Genomic DNA, 15003 nt, shown 5'->3' with positions numbered 1-15003 from the left:
CTAATAGGCAGTTGTAGTAACTGGGCAAGAGTTGGATGGTAGCAGTAAGAATGAAGGGGCTAAAGCTCTTCAGGGCTTAGTAACTCTGATATATGCAAAGAGAAAAGCTGCAGCAGCTCAAGCACTGGAGAATGAGTACCAGACTAAAATAAATAATTTATATTAAATTCAGTTTTTAGTCCTTACTTAGTTTTCTTGTTTTATTCTGATACTTGGTTTATAGGAAACATGTGTTCTTACCAACAACTTTGGGTAAAAGATGCTTTATATTTGATAAAGAACATGATATAACAACCAAATACAAAATATGAATTTAGGTTGGGTCTTGGTTTGGGGGGGAAAAAAACAGCTGTAATAAAGGACATTCTTGACAACTGGGGAAATTTGAAGATGGACTAGATAAAGAAGTCATTATGGAATTAAATATTTAAATCTCTTTGTGTGATTGATGGTATTGTGGTTACATAGGAGACTGTCTTTATTCTTAAGAGGTGAGTGCTAAAATATTTAGGGGTGAAGTATCTTGATTTTTGCAACTTCTTTCAAATAATACAGTAAAAATATGTGTGTCTTAAGTAATGATAACAGTTGTGTTGAGGTGGAGGGTATAAAAGATGTGAAATTTTTCATAAAATTTCCCTGACAATTTAGAGGAAGATGGAACACAGAACAATTATTTAAAGTCAGTTTGAACAAAGAAAAAAATACATGTTGTTTAATGACAGTAAAAGTGAACTTGAAGTTTTTAAGTAGATGTAATCTCTTACCAAATTGAAAGTTTTATGGTAGAGAATTTTTAAGATGAATGTTGGCACATGTCAGAAGTCTGCAAACTAGTAAGATAATTTAAGATATGTCGATATTTGTGGCATTTAATTTAGATTGCATGGCATTTGAAATAGATCTCTTCTCATCCTTGGCAATTTATTTGTCTTTGTTACAGGTTCGTATTCAAGAGACTCAAGCTGAGCTTCCTCGAGGGAGTATCCCTCGCAGTTTAGAAGTGATCTTGAGGGCTGAAGCTGTGGAGTCAGCTCAAGCTGGTGACAAGTGTGACTTTACAGGGACGCTGATTGTTGTGCCTGACGTGTCTAAGCTTAGCATACCAGGTCAGTAATCTGTGGCTCAAATTTAACAAATTCTCAGTTACCCGAACTGCAGAGTACCTAGCTTCTTGCGTCTTCCTTGTCTTATTTTTGGCTACCAATCAGAGGGTGAGCAAGGAACTATGATGAGAGTAAAAACAAATTGGTTTGCTATAAAAGCTACTGTTCTGAAAAATTTCAAAGCCTAAATGAAATATTTGCATTTATAGGTTTCATTTATCTGAGCAGTTTTGATTCTCAGCACCTTCAGTATTTGAGCTGTGAAACAGTCTATCATTCATTGTTTCAGGAGCACGTGCAGAAACTAATTACCGTGTCAGTGGTGTTGATGGATATGAGACAGAAGGCATTCGAGGGCTCCGGGCACTTGGTGTTAGGGATCTTTCATACAGGCTGGTCTTTCTTGCCTGTTGTGTTGCACCAACCAACCCGAGGGTGAGTCTTCTTAGTAGAATGGCAGAGCTTAAGAAAGGCATCCCCTGAGGCTGCCGCAAACTCAGTGTTAAAAACAGGGTTGGGTTGAGATTTGTTCTTTAGTTTTAAAACCAGATTTTTTCATGTCTGTCTTCCCGATCTTAAGGAAAAGTCTTATTTATTTTTGTACATAAGAGCTCAATGCTTTAAGAGCATTGGTACTATTATTATTCATAGTGGTTTTTCTGTTTTTGTTTTTCTGTTTTTAATTGTTAAAGTTCCTCTGTCACGTTCCTCGAGAAAGTACAAGTAGAAAAATTTAGTATCTGGGAAGTACAGTATACTGCTCTTTCTGAGAGTGATCGACCCCAGGTATTGTAGTTCTTCAGAGCTTGATTTTGTTCCAGGAGGGGAAAGCAGTGAGGAAAAGTTTGGAAAATGAGTGGTGAACATAATGTACTGTTTCTTCATTTTCATCTTCATATCAGTGATTAACATTTTATTATGGCTCATCTCATGAGCATCTAGATTCATTTAGATAGCAATACAAAACAATAGTGGTAGCTTTTTTTGTTTTTTTTAAATCACTGGACAAATGACAAGCTCTTCAGTATCTTAACTTAGGCCATACTGGTTAGGAGATTTTTTTTAAAAACCTTTACAGTCAGCAGATTCTGAAGTTGACCTCCCAGGCTATATTTCGTTTGTGGTGATGTTTCTTCTCTTGCACATTATTTTGACTGTTTCTATACTACTATTTTTTTCCTTTCTTCTCCACCCCTCAGTTCGGAGGAAAAGAGCTCCGAGATGAGGAACAGACAGCTGAGAGCATTAAGAACCAAATGACTGTGAAGGAGTGGGAGAAAGTGTTTGAAATGAGTCAAGATAAAAATCTATACCACAATCTTTGTACAAGCCTGTTCCCTACTATACATGGTAAGAGTTCTATCCATTTGTGGCATAAACTTGAAATCAAAATAATGATTATAAAACAGCAACATGTGACTTCTTAAAACACAAAAGTCAGGTTATGAAAGTTTTTTAGTGGGTTTAGAAGGGGTTTTAAAAAGTCATTTATAAAAGGACAGATATTATACAATTCCACTTAAAATGAGGTACTTAAAACAGGTAAATTCACAGAGAAAGAAAGTAGAAAGAGGTTACCTGGTGAGGAGGGAAATAGGGAATTGTTGTTTAATGGATAGAGTTTCTGTTTGGGATGATGAAAAGTTCTAGAAATGGATAGGGGTGATGGTTATAAAAGATAATGAATGTACTTAATTCCACTGGACCACTTAAAAGTTGTGTATATTTTACCACAATTTTTTTTTTCCTGAAGGTTACTATTTTATTTACACAGATAGTTAAGGACTGGAAGAGAATAATGTTTGGTTTTTTTAATTGAAGTATAGTTGATTTACAATGTTGTGTTAGTTTCAGGTATACAGCACAGTGATTCAGTTATATACATATATATATTCTTGTTCAGATTGTTTTCCTTTATAGGTTATTACAAAATATTGAGTATAGTTTCCCGTGCTATCCACTAGGTCATTGTTGGTTATGTATTTTATATATAGTACTGTGTATATATTAATCCCAACTTCCTAATTTATCCCCCCCACCTTCCCCCTTTGGTAACCATAAATTTGTTAGAGAATAATGTTAACTTAAACATCATTGGAAATAGATTATTCTTGACATGATTCTTACTAGGAAATGAACCTAGCAGAATTGTTAAATTATATTAAATTTACAAAAAAGTTCGGACTGCCCGCAGCAAATTCTATACATGAAAACATTTTTTTTTTTTTTCTTTTTTTTGTGGTACGCGGGCCTCTCACTGCTGTGGCCTCTCCCGTTTTGGAGCACAGGCTCCGGACGCGCAGGCTCAGCGGCCATGGCTTATAGGCCCAGCCGCTCCGCGGCATGTGGGATCTTCCCCGACCGGGGCATGAACCTGTGTCCCCTGCATTGGGAGGCGGACTCTCAACCACTGCGCCACCAGGGAAGCCCATGAAAACATTTTTATAAGTGTCTAACAACTGTAATCTACTTTTAACAAGTATCACTACCACAGGCAGGTAGTCAAATAAGTGCTCACATTTTCTTTGGCTTGTTGATGCCCCTCTCCCATATTTCTTAAACTTGCCAAATACAGTTTTTCCAAGTTCTTTATTTTCTGAGTTTGTGATTCCTCCCATTCTGTCCTTAGTTCTTCTGCCAAACGAGTGAGTTGCTGATTTCTTCTCTGTTTTATATCTTCTCTTATTTGTAAAGCAATATCTCTTTCTTGTTCTCAAACCTGTAGCAATCTTAGTTTTCATCTTCTTTCATAATCTTCCTTTAAAATGAAGGCTTCCTCATTAGCACCCAATCTCAGCCTGCTGGCAGCATACACCACCTTTCTTTTCATTTTCATGTAGTACTTTAAATCTGAAGGTTCCGGGAAACGGGACCCCGGACTCAGGAACTGTGGCTCAGACAGAGAAGGTCTCAGCGGCCGCCACACAGCAGCCTCCCGACAGCCGTTTGTGCGCCTGCAGGGCGGCCATCCCCAAGCCCTCGTCACTCTACCAGTTTTTTTAAATTTTTATTATTTATTTATTTTTCGCTGCATTGGGTCTTCATTGCTATGCGCAGGCTTTCTCTAGTTGTGGCACGCAGGCTTCTCATTGCGGTGGCTTCTCTTGTTGCGGAGCACGGGCTCTAGGCACACGCGCTTCAGTAGTTGTGGCACACAGGCTCAGTAGTTGTGGCTTGCGGGCTCCAGAGTGCAGGCTCAGCAGTTGTGGCACACAGTCTTGGTTGCTCCATAGCATGTGGGATCTTCCTGGACCAGGGCTCAAACCCGTGTCCCCTGCATTGGCAGGCGGATTCTTAACCACTGCGCCACCAGGGAAGCCCTCTACCATAGTTTTTTTTTTTTTTAAAAAAAAAAGGTCATTTAGTCTTTTTTTCTGGCTTTAAGATAGAACTGCACTTAAGTATACTCTAATATGCCAGATTAATATCCTGATCTCATTTTTCTTTTTAGTTTTCATGGTGGAGAGAGATTTCTTGATGTTTTTTGGCTATATTACTATGCCTATAGCTTGTGGTTTCTTCTTTCATATTTTCTTAGCTCTTGGTTACTAGCTGCTCACTTCATTAAATCCCCTTGTGTGTTGAGGATTTGACTAAATTTTCAGGCCTCATGCTTTACCCTTGTTTTTTCCATCCTTATCTTCCGCATTCAGTTGGAGTTATGGCAAGAATTCATAAGATTATGGGTACTTGGGGCTTCCCTGGTGACGCAGTGGTTGAGAATCTGCCTGCTAATGCAGGGGACACGGGTTCGAGCCCTGGTCTGGGAGGATCCCACATGCCGCGGAGCAGTTAGGCCCGTGAGCCACAACTACTGAGCCTGCGCGTCTGGAGCCTGTGCTCTGCAACAAGAGAGGCCGCCATAGTGAGAGGCCCGCGCACCGCGATGAAGAGTGGCCCCCGCTTGCCACAACTAGAGAAAGCCCTCGCACAGAAACGAAGATGCAACACAGCAAAAATAAATAAATTAATTAATAAACTCCTACCCCCAACATCTTTTTAAAAAAAAAAAGATTATGGGTATTTCTCTTAGGTATATACATATATTTTTAAGCTATTGGGATTTTTACAAATATTTATTTGTTTATTTATTTGCCTGTATTGGGTCTTAGTTGCGGCACGCGGGATCTTTCATTGTGGTGTGTGGGCTCTTCATTGCAGTGCACGGGCTTCTCTCTAGTTGTGGTGTGTGTGGGTTCTCTAGTTGTGGCACACGGGCTCTAGAGCATGCAGGCTCAGTAGTTGTGGTATCCAGGCTCTCTAGTTGTGGTGCACGGGCTTAGTTGCACTGTGGCACGTGGGATCTTAGTTCCCTGACCAGGGATTGAACCCGCGTCCCCTGCATTGGATGGCAGATTCTTAAGCATTGGACCACCAGGGAAGTCCCTAGGTATATATTTTTAATCATTGAAAATTAACCTTTTTTTCTACTTAAATATTTGGTCAATGAAATTGAACTGAAATTCTTTTATGTTAATAATCTTTTGTGGATTTTAGAGTGTCCTCCCTTATAATGAGTAGGTGTCAAATTTTATGTTGCTCCATTCCCCTGTAAACTAAACTGTTGCTACATAACAAATTATACCAAAATTTCATGGCTTGAAACAACAAACATTATCTCATAAAGTCTATAGGTCAGAAATTTGAGAGAGACTTAGCTAGGTGGTTCCGGCTCAGTCTTTGATGAGTTTGTAGCCAAGACGTCATCTGGGGCTGCAGTCATCTGAAGGCTTGACTTGGGCTGGAGAATCCACTGACGAGGGAGCTTACTCACTGCTTATGTTAGTTGTCAGCTGGAAGCCTCAGTTCCTTGCCACATGAGTCTCTTCCATTGAGCTGGTTCAGTGTCCTCACAACACAGCAGCTGGCTTCCCCCAGAGCCTGCAATCCAAGAGAGCAGAGCAAGGAGGAAGCAAAGTGCTTCTCAGGACCTAGTGTCAGAAGTTAAGACACCTTCACTTCTACCATAGGCTATTTGTGGGAAGCAAGTTGCTAAGCCCAGCCACACTTAAGGAGAGGAGAATTAAGCTCCATCTAGAAAAGCGGATTATCAAATAATTTGTGGGCCATTTTAAAACTACCACACCTCCAACACATTTGTTTCATATAGGTTATGAGTCGGAGAAATTTTGTTTTTGGATTGGATTTTTAATTTTTTGCTTTTAAGGAGTGTTTTGTATAAATGTACCTAGCACTTTGTTGATGGAATTCACAGAAAGTCATAATAACTAAAACGGAAAAATGTTTCTTCTGGTATCACATTTCTAAAAATCTGGTGTTGTCTTTTTTTTTTTAAATTGTGCATTTCCTTCTTATATTGCATTTATAAACAGTTCTCAGAAGCAGCTGTAAATCACATTCAGCATCTTATCTAATCCATATCAGTTCAATTAGCTTGTATTTATATTCAGCATGGGTCACTGTACCTGATACAAAAGAAGTAAGTCATGGACCATTTCCTCAAACTCTTGGTAGAGCTGTAAGACTTGCCTGTAGAAAGAACTAGCAAATGTGGTAGGCTGTAGTGGACATAGTTTATTTATGGGGAGAGATATTTGAGGACTGTGACATGGGGAAAGGCTTTGTTTAGGAAGTAGGACTTACGGACAAGGAGAGGCTCTTAGAATGGTGAGCATTGCCATCTATGATTAGGTGAAGACATTAGGACAGTGACTGGGTGACTTTACATTCACAGGACAAGAACCATATATTTTTACTCTAGTCTTAGCTTTTCTTCAGTGGTCTCTGCTCTTTTGGTTGGTAAATATGCCTTTGTAGTTTCCTGTGAAATTGTTTAACCTCATGTTGAAAAATACCTTGGATTTTCATTTCAGGCAATGACGAAGTAAAACGGGGTATCTTGCTGATGCTCTTTGGTGGTGTTCCAAAGACAACAGGGGAAGGAACCTCTCTTCGAGGGGACATAAATGTTTGCATTGTTGGTGACCCAAGTACAGCTAAGAGCCAGTTTCTCAAGTAAGTGTTTGCCTGAGATAGTACAGCAGAGAAAACAATATGCGTAGTTCCAGGCTTTCTGTGCTACCAAGAATGCAGTCAGTGTGCCCTTACCGGAGCAGGAGTATAAATTATGACTGTTGAATATATAACTCTCTTAGGTTAAGTACACCTTAATTTGTTAAGTAGAATGTAAGAACATTTTACAATTTTGGGGAATAGGGAAAAATTGTCTGTAATTCCAGTCCCACATAGAATTTTTTTAATCTTTGTGTAAAAGTCTTTGAATATATGAATATATATTCTCATGGTTGTAAGTCACAGCATGCATAATTTTAATTTACCCTAAATATTTTTCCATGTTTCTTTATTTTCATGATTGTTGTTTTTTGTTGGTATAACTTACAAAATCATTCCCCTAGCCTGATATTAGACAATTTAACAGTAATTTATTTTAATAGTCAAATACAGTGAACATCATAATGTGTATAAGTTTTTATTTTATTATTTTCCTTTGGGTAAATTCCTAGGCATAGGATTGCTGAGATTAAGAATACAAACATCCTTAAGGTTCTTAAAGAGGACACTCTTTCCAAAAACAGTGTGATAAAGATGAGACATTTTATGCTAAACCTATCAGTATGAGTACTACTTTAGCAATTTTTGCTTATTTTTAAAAGCTATAATAAAACACTTGCTTACTTTCAAACTTTTAAGAAACTTAGAGGTCAAGATAAGAGCAACCAGTTTTTGAGCACTTGCTGTGTTCTTGGTGCTGTGTGTGTGTGTGTGTGTGTGTGTGTGTGTGTGTTATGTCTTATCCTACCAGCATCCAGACAGGCATGTAATATTATTCTCTTCTTTTAGGGAGGCAATCAAAACTTCTCTGAGCCTCAGTAATTTGCCTAACTGCATAGAGCTGACAAGTGCCTCTAAGCCATGAATATTAGAACTTAGCATTTTGACTGCCAAGCATGTGCTCTTCATACTATATCAAGCTGCCTTTCCTTTATTTGTCTGGGAAATTTTTAACATGGAAATGTTCTAGAAGCTGAAACATTTTTAGTTGAAGTTTTATAATTAAATACTATTTCCTTCAAGTATATCAGGGACTGAGTTCTAGATTTGAAGGTAATAGTCCTGTGTTAAGAGAATTCTCTTTTTTTCTCATTTCCTCTGCCCCTGCCTCCCACCTCTCCCACCACCACCACAGAAAGATGTACTGCAGTGTTGCCTCTGAACAGTATTGTACACGATTATGTTTGCTTTTTAACAATATTAAGTCTTTTGATCCATTAACATGGGATATCTTGGTCTTCTCTAATTTTTCAATAATGTTTTGTAGTTTTCAGGGTATAAGCTTGCTCTTCTTTTATTAAACTTATTTCTAAGTATTTTATTCTTTTTGATGCTATTGTAAATGGAACTGTTTTCTTAGTTAAATTTTTGGGTTGTTTATTGCAAGTGTGTAGAAATACAATTACTGATCTTTTATCTTGCAGCATCGCAAGAACTGACTTATTAGTTCTAACTGTTACAGTGGATTTCATAGGATTTTCTGTCGACAAGATCATGTTAACTGCAAATGGTGATAGTTGTTGTTTCTTTCAAATCTGGGTGACTTTTTCTTGCCTAGTTGCCCTGGCTGAACCTTTTAGTATAATGTTGAATAGAAGTGGCAAGAGCAGACCCCTAAGTCTTGTTCCTGCTCTTAGGGGGAAAGCATTCAGCCTTTTACCATTATGTATGATGTTAGCTGTGGGTTTTCATAGATGCCCTTTACCAGATTGAGGGAAAGTCTCTTCTAGTTAGTTGAGTTTTTATCATGATGGCCGTTAGATTTTTTGACATGCTTTTTCTGCATCTGTTAAGGTGGTTCTTATCATTTTTTAATATGGCATGTTATTGATTCTTAGATGTTAAACCAGCCTTGCCTTTTTGGAATAAATGTCCCATCTTGTTTTGTTTTCTTTTTTTCGTTGTAGTTGTTTGTTTTGTTTTGGTTTTTGTTTGTTTTCATTTTAAGTGCAAGGCCTTCTAATAGATCATTTTTGCTGAACTGTTTATTATTGTTTTTGCCATGTATGAACTTCATCTTCCTTTAACAGGAATGGATTTGACCTATTTAAAAGACCAAAGGAGAAAAGGCTTTCTCTTTGGTCTATGGCATGTGTCTTTATGAATTGCTTTTTTTCTTAATGCCTCTTTCAAATGTTCTTTTAGAAATTTAAATTCTTACTTGACATAAGCCATAACCAGCTGATAATCCTGAAAAGGTTGCTTTGTAGTCATATATTAATGAATATGATAACCTTGAACAGGCACGTGGAGGAATTCAGTCCCAGAGCTGTCTATACCAGTGGCAAAGCATCCAGTGCTGCTGGCTTAACAGCAGCTGTTGTGAGAGATGAAGAATCTCATGAGTTTGTCATTGAGGCTGGAGCTTTGATGCTGGCTGATAATGTAAGAACGTTTTACCCTCTTGGATATAAAGAAATCAGAATATCCCCATCCCTATCAATAAAGGCCTATACGTTCCTATTAAGGAGATGTCCTCTTTTTAATAAGTACTTTTAGTAAATAATTCATGGTTTTATTAATCTAGAAATTGGGATTGTCATCATTAATCAGCACTTTCTGAACTTCTCTAGAACGTATTACTTGCCCTGAGCTTGTGTGTTTGCTGTGACTAGTACTTCTCAGCAGTTTTCCTTTCTAGACTGTGACACATCTATGAGTATATCTATTGCATTTTGCATGTATTTGTCATAGATCAGTTAGCTCTGTGAATGCGTGTAAATTGTAGCTATATATACTTATAAACATTATGTTCCAACTCCATCCTTCACTTTCCCAGCCTAAAGTCAACACTGAGGTAGTAACCCAGAATATTTTGACCCTGAGATTTATACAAGGTTTTGATGTTGAATAAAAGTGCAATAAGTAACTGCATGTTTTTAGTTTCACTCTTGGTTTAAAATGAGTCAAAAGAGTATGGTTCCCTCGAGCTCTGGGAACTATTGTACTATCTTATTCTAGTAGAGGGAGTTAGGATTGCTTACTTACCTATCTTAGTTGTTTAAAAGAACTGAAAGGTCTCTGTGGTAGCAAACTTTGAGTTTCCTTGCCGTTTGACATCTGAAAGGCAGTTTCTTATGCTAGGTTTGTTTGGTTACAGGGTGTGTGTTGTATTGATGAATTTGATAAGATGGAGGTGCGGGATCAAGTTGCTATTCACGAAGCTATGGAACAGCAGACCATCTCCATCACTAAAGCAGGAGTGAAGGTACGTGTGTCCACTTCTGTTCCATTGCATCTTGCCTTAGCCTTGTAGATTAATGTAGCTCTAGACGATCACTTGGATAAAATGCATTACTTCAACATGAAATGCAGTTTACTGAAACGGAAAACACAGCCTTGAGGATTACTAATCAAGTCGATGGATTATTTAAATGAAAATAATAAGTACAATATTGTAACTAGCATTAGAGAGAAATCAAACTTTAAAAATAAAAGTAATACATTCAAATAGTTAAGAAAAATGTAAGCAATACTTTAAACCGTAAGTTAAAAAAAAATCTTCCCCTCCAACTCCTAGCACCAATAGATTCTCAGAAGTATCTGCTGAGTTTATGTCCCTTTTAGGAATATTTTATCATAAATAAGCATAATACACATACAGTTTTGTTCCTTGTTCATTTAACTTCATAATTTTATTTTGGTAATCTTTCTATACCAGTATATATTAGATCCACTTGTCTTTTTATTACTCCGTGATTTTCAATTGTACATACCCCAGTTTGGCTCATTAGACTCTTATAAAGAAGAGTGACATTCAGGTCATTTCCAGCCTTTAGTATTACAAACAATATTGTAAACATCCTTGTACATATCTTCCTGTACCTAGCTGCAAGATAAATTCTTAGTAAGAAATTGCTGGCTTAAAGGGTGTGCACATCATACCATCAACATCATATGGGAGTACCTGTTGCTATATATTATCAGACTTTAATTTTGATGATTCACTGGCTGAAAGATGATATCTTATTCTTTTGGTTTGCATTTAGTTCATTATGAATGAGGTTGAGCATTTTGTCATATGCCATTACAGTTGTCTTTTTAAACCTGTCACGATTTTTCCTTTTGTGGTCAGGCTACTCTAAATGCCAGGACATCCATTTTGGCAGCAGCAAACCCAATCAGTGGACACTATGACAGATCAAAATCATTGAAACAGAATATAAACTTGTCAGCTCCTATCATGTCCCGATTTGATCTCTTCTTTATACTTGTGGATGAATGTAATGAGGTAACTATGAGCTATCGCTCTGAGCTTCCTTTATTATTTCCAGTTTGAGTAATTGAGTGAGACAAGCCTGGAAGATGTACTCCTGAAGAACTGGTGCATGTGTTGTCACTGACCTTTCATTTCTCTCAGAGTGGCACAGGATTGGACAGGGGTTTATTAAGCAACTGAAAATCACTTGAATTGCTTGTTCTGCTTAATTTTGTTGAATATCAAGTTTTTTGGTTTTGTTGCTGTTTTTGTTTTGTTTTTTTTAAAGATTTATTACTTATTTACTTATTTATTTATGGCTGCACTGGGTCTTAGTTGCGGCACGCGGGATCTTTTGTTGTGTTGCACAGGCTTCTCTCTAGTGTGGCATGCAGGTTTTCTCTTCTCTAGTTTTGGTGCACAGGCTCCAGGGCATGTGGGCTCTGTAGTTTGTGGCACTCAGGATCTCTAATTGAGGCACACAAGCTCAGTAGTGGTGGCATGCGAGCTCAGTAGTTGTGGCGCGCAGGCTGAGTTGCTCCACGGCATGTGGGATCTTAGTTCCCTGACCAGGGATCAAACCCGCGTCCCCTGCATTGGAAGGCAGATTCTTAACCACTGGACCACCAGGGAAGTCCCCTTGTTACTGTTTTTTAATTCTCAAAAAAACAGTATTTCAGTTAATTCCCAACCATACTCTTTAAGAGGTTTTTTTTTTTTTTTTTTTTTTTTTTTTTTTTTGCGGTACACGGGCCTCTCACTATTGTGGCCTCTCCCGTTGCGGAGCACAGGCTCTGGACGCGCAGGCTCAGCGGCCATGGCTCACGGGCCCAGCCACTCCATGGCATGTGGGATCCTCCCAGACCGGGGCACGAACCCGTGTCCCTTGCTTCGGCAGGCGGATTCTCAGCCACTGCGCCACCAGGGAAGCCCATGATTTTTATTAGATTTTTGTTTTTGTTCTTTCATTAAGGTTGAAAAGAATTGGGGTTCCAAACAAATTTTTCTGTTTCTTTTTTTTTCAAATTGAATCATTTGTCTTCCTCTGTCTTCCTATCAAATTATTGCATGTGTCACATTTTTTTTCCTAATTGTGTAAGAGTGTTAAGATTGAATATAAAATTGCAGATTTAGGGACTTCCTTGGTGGCACAGTTGTTAAGAATCTGCCTGCCAATGCAGGGGACACGGGTTTGAGCCCTGGTCTGGGAAGATCCCACATGCTGCGGAGCAACTAAGCCCGTGCGCCGTAACTACTGAGCCTCTGCTCTAGAGCCCGTGAGCCACAACTAGTGAGGCCCGCACACCTAGAGCCGATGGTCCACAACAAGAGAAGCCACCTCAATGAAGAGTAGCCCCCTCTCGCTGCAACTAGAGAAAACCTGCGCGCAGCAAAAAAGACCCAATGCAGCCATAAATAAATAAATAAATAAATAAATAAAAGAATTTTTTTTTTTAAAAACTGCAGATTTACTTACATTCTAACATGTCAGTATTAGAGTTATTTATACTTAGACTTAAATATTTAACAACATTGCACATCTCAGATGTGCACAGAAGTACAAAATGACCTTCTGTGGAAGGTCATGTTGTACTGTACTTTTAATTGCTGAGCATGGAGGTCCTACAGTACATTAGGTACAATGCATACCTCTTGCTTACGGCAAAATTTTAAATTCATCTAGATAAAATTTGCCTCCCATTAATGTGAATGTTTAGAGGGTTTTCGTTTTTTATGTTTGGGTTTGGTTCTTTTCCTTCACAAATCTATATAAATGTTTAACCCAGTCCCCTCCTCCCCATTGTTGGGCATTGTCTGATTTTCATATATTTCTGTCTATATATAATTTACTAAATTAGTTTTTTAGCTTTTTAATTAGAAATAATTTCAAACTTACAGAAAAGTTGCAGGAAATATAATAGTGCATATAATACTCATATACCCTTTATTTAGTTCACATTAACTTTTTGCCCTGTTTGCTTTACCATTTGCTGTGTATCTCTACTTTTTTTTTCTGTACTATTTGAGAGTATTGCATATTTTTAGTGTGATTTTATTTTTTTCTATGTTAATAACGGTTCTGTGATGATCATCATTCGTATGTTCATAAGCGGCAACGTAATGTTGTGGCTAGGAGGATGGACTCTGAAACTAGACTCTTCAAATCCTTGCTCTATTACTAACTGTGTGGACAAGTTACTTAATCTTTCCAGGCCTCAATTTATTCATCTGTAAAATGGGGGTAATAATTATCTACCTAGTAAATTTTTTGTGAGGGTTGCATGAATTAATGCTTCTAGACACACTTAGGGCCCTAGAAATCTTATTTCTGCCATATTAAAGTCAGTAAATTCCTTCAGGAATAGTCTTAGAGTAGGGCAAAGGTATACATTTAAACTTTTGATTTTGGATGTGGTACTAAATTTTCATCAGAACCTTGAACTCATTAATACATCTTATGGTGGCATATTAGAGCTTGTTGTTAGCTATAAAAAATTTCTTAATGCCTGGGATAGTCTGGAGTGGATATTACTATAACTGATTAAAATGACTTTCTTATTTTGAATTAGGTTACAGACTATGCTATCGCCAGGCGAATAGTAGACTTGCATTCAAGAATTGAAGAATCAATTGATCGTGTGTATTCCCTTGATGATATCAGGAGGTATCTTCTTTTTGCAAGACAGTTTAAGCCCAAGGTAACCTGCCCTTTTGTACTGTAATTGGGCATAATAAGTATATGAAAGTGGCATTTAAACAAAAGCGTTGTATGGAAATTAACTGAACCTGACTTGTTTGGGTGTTTAAGGTCATTTGGTTGGTTAGTTGGTTGGTTTGATTTTGGTTTGGGTTTTCTGGTTTGTTTTTGGTTTTTTTTGAGAACAGTTTGTTTCCTCAGAGAGACTTGAGAAAGGGAATTTTTTAAAAGTCTGAAAAGTTCAATTTCTTTAACTTTTTAGGTATAATAAAAAGATTTTTATGGGTGAACAGTTTTGAATAACCAAATAAAGTAGGATATCCTTTTATTTCAACCATTATTCCTAAGAATCTTAAAACTGCATGTGTTTAAATCAGTAGTCTACTGAATGCTCTCAAATCTGTCTCTGAGGGAAGCTTGTATTCCTCTAGGTTATTGTAATGAACATGAGTAACTTTTACAATACAGGATCCAGGGTGCTCACTTGGACATTTATTTTTAAGATAAACCTCCATAATGCATTTTTTTTGACATTTTCCTAAAGTAGAATACAAAAAAAAAATTGTTTGATTCTGGTTGAGGTTTTTACACTCTTTCTGGCTTGACTTTTGGGAGTTATGCTTAGATTTTAATTATCTATCACCTTCACTTAATATTGGGATTGACTCTCACTGTCCCAAGGGAAGGGTAAAGCACTTTTGTTTGCAGAGGCATTTATTCTCCATGACTACGCTGGTCCCTCTTGACTTTGGCATGCTTCCTTAATATGCTTAGTTCCTTGCTCTGAAAAACAGTATTCTTTAGAATGCCTCATTTTGTTGTTATTATTTAACTAATAATAAGGTATATATACAGTAGGGGATATGTTCCAAGACCCCCAGTGGATGCCAGAAACCACAGATAGTACCAAGCCCTATATGTACGATGTTTTTTCCTATACGTACATACCTGTGATAAAGTTCAGTTTA

At 37.6% G+C, this 15003-nt stretch overlaps 1 protein-coding gene across 4 annotated transcripts in view; it reads left to right on the top strand.

Moving 5' to 3' along the window:
* The window catches only part of MCM6 (minichromosome maintenance complex component 6), a 45816-nt gene that overhangs the window by 13246 nt on the left and 17567 nt on the right, over nt 1-15003 (top strand). For all 4 annotated transcript variants that reach the window (XM_049712670.1, XM_004265447.3, XM_049712672.1 and 1 more), the window contains exons 5-12: nt 944-1109; nt 1396-1541; nt 2306-2456; nt 6941-7082; nt 9383-9524; nt 10240-10347; nt 11215-11370; nt 13908-14036. In XM_049712670.1, coding sequence (XP_049568627.1) covers nt 944-1109; nt 1396-1541; nt 2306-2456; nt 6941-7082; nt 9383-9524; nt 10240-10347; nt 11215-11370; nt 13908-14036 — 1140 coding nt within the window. The remainder of the gene's footprint in view (nt 1-943; nt 1110-1395; nt 1542-2305; nt 2457-6940; nt 7083-9382; nt 9525-10239; nt 10348-11214; nt 11371-13907; nt 14037-15003) is intronic.

Source organism: Orcinus orca, chromosome 7 (genome assembly GCF_937001465.1).
Source record: "Orcinus orca chromosome 7, mOrcOrc1.1, whole genome shotgun sequence".
In the NCBI taxonomy this organism is placed as follows: domain Eukaryota; kingdom Metazoa; phylum Chordata; class Mammalia; order Artiodactyla; family Delphinidae; genus Orcinus; species Orcinus orca.
The sequence above is the reverse complement of the archived record's forward strand: the minus strand, read 5'-3'. Positions and strand labels throughout refer to the sequence as shown.